Genomic DNA, 5000 nt, shown 5'->3' on the forward strand with positions numbered 1-5000 from the left:
TCCTCTAATTAATACTCCCTGTCCACTCGAAGTGGCTCATACTTTCTTACTAAATTGCATACTAAACATTTGTTGTTATATATAACACTACATGGAATGGGCCCATTTTAAGCGGATGTGGGTGGCTCTTAAAAGAGCCTTTGGGTTCGAGTCGGGGTGTTGAGGTTCCGAAGAGAGTGGGTTTAACCGCCGAAACCGTACAGGGTGCGTCCCTGACGTTTCAGAGCGTAGACCACGTCCATGGCGGTAACGGTCTTCCTCTTGGCGTGCTCGGTGTAGGTGACTGCGTCACGGATCACGTTCTCCAGGAACACCTTCAGGACACCGCGGGTCTCCTCGTAGATCAGACCGGAAATACGCTTCACGCCGCCGCGGCGAGCCAGACGGCGGATAGCGGGTTTGGTGATTCCCTGGATGTTATCGCGGAGAACTTTGCGGTGACGCTTGGCGCCTCCTTTTCCGAGTCCCTTGCCGCCTTTGCCTCTTCCGGACATGGTGTGTTCGCTAGTTGAGTTCAAGTGAATGAATGATTTCAGCGCCGGTGCGCGGTGCGCTATTATCTGCGTTTGGTCGACCTGATTGAGGCCGGCGGCACAGAAAGCGCGCCTCTGTTATATGTTCGGAGGCGTTGCAAAGGGGAGGGCGCTCGTTCTAGGGGACTAGGGAGGAGCGATTTCAAAGATGACGTGAAAGCAACTAACGTGCGCGGGAAACATACTCAAATACTGATATAGGCTATGTGGAACACAAGGCCAAACTGTGACAACTGGGAGATCAGCTAGTACACTGTGTCCCTCTCCTCATATTGTTGTTGTTGTTGTTGTTGTTGTTGTTGTTGTTGCACCTGATTCTACTCATTGAGGACTTGGTAATTTAGGTGACAGGTTGTTCAATCAGCTGTGGCTGTCCAGGCCTACAAGAAAAATGGGTCCTGTTGGGGGTAGCCTACTCTACCGCTGGAGTTGGGAAACACTGAAATGGAAGGGGGACACGCAGTGAGCAAAACTCCTAACCACATAAAAACACAGACACTTGAGATCATTAAGAGCTATAAGGAGTCCATCAACTACCTGGTCAGTCAAGTCATATAGGGGGGGATTTCATGGCCACCTGCTGGAGCAGAAGTCATGTTTGCCAACACTGGCCTTAAAATCATTAAATTTAGGAGCTATAAGGAGTCCATCAACTAACTGGTCAGTCAAGTCATATAGGGAGGGATGTCATGGCCACCTGCTGGAGCACAAGTAATGTTTGCCAACACTGGCCTTAAAATCATTAGGAGCTATAAGGAATAAATCAACTCATCATTCAAGTCATATAGGGAGGGATCTTAGCACCACCTGCTGGATCAGAAGTACCCTTCACCGTAGGCACAAGAGAGCCATCATCTCTCAACCGGTGCAATTTCCATAAGTATGTGGTAATAAAACAAACAACGACAGCTCCTCATATAGGCAGTGGTTTCACACATTTTTCTCCAAGATGTTCAAACGTTCATAGATGACCAGCAGGGTCAAATAATAAGCACAGTGGTTGTAGAGGTTGCAACAGGTCAGTCAGTACATCAGGAGTAAATGTCACTTGTTGTTAGTGTTGTAGTTCCTATTTCTACGGTGTTGCCTACCTGCAGCAATCATGATTTACCTGCAGTGTTGATTGCAATTACGTAATTTGTCAACTCATAATAACAGATGTTTTGCAAACCGTTGATGTTTAAATAAATGGATTCCCGGTGTCCGGATACCTTTTCTCTTAAGGGATGTGATTGAGTGAATCCAAAGTAAGTTGGTCTAAATACATAATAGGATGAATCATTCAGGTAAAATAACACAATGTCTATTTGAGTCGAATCAACGTAATATAATCCTTTTTACGTCTCTATCATCTTTACTCAATGTATTGGACCACATCAACTCAACTTACTCAAGCTTATCTACTCATAAAAACAAGCAAAAAGATCTACTCAACAATATGACGTGTGCTTTTGTTGACTGTAATAGCTTGAGTACATTCCACAAAGTCATTTTTTACAGTGTATCTAAAGACACGTTTGTTGTGGTGATGCACTTTTTCTTTGACGTTGAACTTGCATTGAACAGACAAATCCATTTCGTTACAACCCTTTTGTAGTATGACTTAGGAATATTTGTTGATGATCCTAATGTCTATGCGTGAATAGTGATTGGTTGTTGGTGAAATATTGCTGAGAACCCATCATTTCCTGGCCTTTTTTCACTATTGAGCTATTTTGAAACATTTGTTTTGCTATTGGATTCATAATGGTGACCTGGGACAAGTAATTAGTGAAACCAGAGTTCAGCAGTTGCCATTAAAGCGATCGAACCAAGTCATCCTAATAGGCTAGTATTAGCCTAAAGCAGGGTTTCCCAAACTCGGGCCACATTTTGGGAGTTTTTGCCCTAGCACTACACAGCTGATTCAAATAATCAACTCATCATCATCAAGCTGGGAGTATTAGAATCAGTTGTGGAGTGCTAGGGCAAAACGCAAAACGCGCACCCCTTGTGGACCCCAGGACCGCGTTTGGGAAACGCTGGCCTAAAGAGCAAATGCTGAAAGGGACTCACCATGAGGTGCAGTACCCACATTTAACCACAAGATGGCCTCCGTGCTCCATTGTAAAGTTTGGGCCTCTGCATGAGTCTCTCAGCAGCACTGCAACATGGGACTTTCAAAGTAAGTTGGCATGCAATGTTTTTTCTGGACTGCATGCAAGGCTATTATTACACACAACTAATAGTGTCAATTATTCATCTGAACACAATTCTTGTTACTATTCGGCCTATATTATCACTCGTTTCTTTTTCCCCTCCTTTGTAAAGCATTTTACTGTGTTACTATATAGTTCAAAGGAAGTGGATGATGCCAGATGGTTGTGTATATACACACACACAAACATTGAAGCTAGACTTCAGGCAACTAAAAAGGTGCAATACGTAGCTTTTAGACGTGTTAGTGAACAACATACATGGTGGCTAATGTAGAGGTGCGTGTATACATGGAACAATTGTGCCTTTTTGATGGAAATATGGAGGTGGCTCTTAAAAGAGCCTTTGGGGGATATTCGAGTTCAGGTCATCCTCATTTATGCGCGCTCTCCGCGAATACGGCGGGCCAGCTGGATGTCCTTGGGCATGATGGTCACCCGCTTGGCGTGGATGGCGCACAGGTTGGTGTCCTCGAACAGGCCGACCAGGTAAGCCTCGCTAGCCTCCTGTAGGGCCATCACGGCGGAGCTCTGGAAGCGCAGGTCGGTCTTGAAGTCCTGGGCGATTTCTCGCACCAGGCGCTGGAAGGGCAGCTTGCGGATGAGTAGCTCAGTGGACTTCTGGTAACGACGGATCTCTCTCAGAGCCACGGTGCCGGGCCTGTAACGGTGAGGCTTCTTCACACCGCCGGTGGCCGGGGCACTCTTGCGAGCAGCCTTAGTGGCGAGCTGCTTCCTGGGGGCTTTGCCACCGGTGGATTTGCGAGCGGTTTGCTTGGTTCTGGCCATGGCGCTGCTCTGACAGTCGGGAGTATAGCCTCGAAATGCCTATGTGAAGTTTATAAAGCCGGCAGTGGCGCCTGCTGATTGGACACCATCTCCCCACCACCCCGATTGGCCCGTTTCGCAGGCCTCCTCCGTTGGCCATTGGACGGGAGGCCCGGCCTCTCCAAAACTCAAACTCCCGGTGCGCGCGCAATAGGACGCCGCCGGCCCTTTACGCGCAATAATAGTCGCCAAAGTCAAGAGTGACAGCTTATAGGCACGTATCATCTAATGCTAGCCTGCTATGGCAAATGAGGCCAAGTAGGTGTTGTTGTTCATGCAAGGCCTCATGTGGGCACAGAATGTCGAAATAGTTGTGTATACACCCACTCAATGTATTGCGGTCATAGAAAGGTACTTTGCGCTTTTGGAGAGCTAGGTGGTTGGCTCTTAAAAGAGCCTTTGGGGGTTGAGTAGTCAAGTTGAAGTCGCAGTAGCGAATTTACTTGGCTTTGACTGCCTTCTCGGTCTTCTTGGGGAGTAGGACTGCCTGGATGTTGGGCAGCACACCACCCTGAGCGATGGTCACACCGCCGAGCAGTTTGTTCAGCTCCTCGTCGTTACGGACGGCCAGTTGCAGGTGACGGGGGATGATACGAGTCTTCTTGTTGTCACGGGCAGCGTTGCCGGCCAACTCCAGGATCTCAGCAGTCAGGTACTCGAGTACGGCGGCCAGGTAGACTGGTGCGCCAGCGCCCACACGCTCGGCGTAGTTGCCTTTGCGCAGCAGCCTGTGCACACGGCCCACGGGGAACTGGAGGCCAGCACGGGATGAACGGGTCTTTGCCTTCGCCCTGGCCTTGCCTCCGGTTTTGCCTCTTCCGCTCATATTGGTAGCTTGAGAAAGTCACAGAAAGTCTGAATGAGCCGCTCGCCACTTCGAGAGCCGTACATATACCTCGCCACAAGAGGCAACGATTGGCCACCGGGCCGGTGTGGCCTTATCCAATTGGAGCGAGGGACAGACAGATGGACAGACAGACAGCCCTAAGCCGGTTCCCACCCACAGGCAGCGAGTGAGAGGCTACTTTGTTTCCCTCCGACTTTGTTACTTTGTGTCATTTCGCGTGAGCGCCAAAATGTCCGAAATGACATCCACACATTATTTCTCTCCAAATGGGAAACAAACAGCTGGTGAGGGTGCACTCTTGAGTTTGAAATCGAAGCCACTATAGTATTGTTATTGTTATTACATGGCACTTGTAACACATCACAGCAGCCTGCCTCTGAACGGGAATAGCCCAGTGGCTCATATATAAAAATGGCTGTTGAGGGTGCACTCGTGAGTTTCAATTCGAAGCCACTATAGTATTGTTATTGTTATTACATGGCACTTGTAACACATCACAGCAGCCTGCCTCTGAACGGGAATAGCCCAGTGGCTCATATATAAAAATGGCTGGTGAGGGTGCACTCGTGAGGTCGAATTTCTGAGCCATTTTGGCCC

The 5000-nt window shown here is 48.3% G+C and overlaps 1 protein-coding gene across 1 annotated transcript; it reads right to left on the reverse strand.

The window, feature by feature from the left end:
• Nucleotides 1–3106: 3106 nt before the first annotated feature.
• LOC311120882 (histone H3.2-like) lies at nt 3107–3433 on the reverse strand (the record flags this gene model as incomplete). The annotated part of the gene is made up of 1 exon (XM_084195441.1): nt 3107–3433. A coding segment is annotated over one exon (327 nt), but the record flags the coding sequence as incomplete, so codon positions are not given.
• Nucleotides 3434–5000: the final 1567 nt, after the last annotated feature.

The sequence above is a fragment of the Coregonus lavaretus genome (genome assembly GCF_964263955.1).
Source record: "Coregonus lavaretus genome assembly, contig: HAP1_SCAFFOLD_423, whole genome shotgun sequence".
NCBI classification, from domain to species: Eukaryota; Metazoa; Chordata; class Actinopteri; order Salmoniformes; family Salmonidae; genus Coregonus; species Coregonus lavaretus.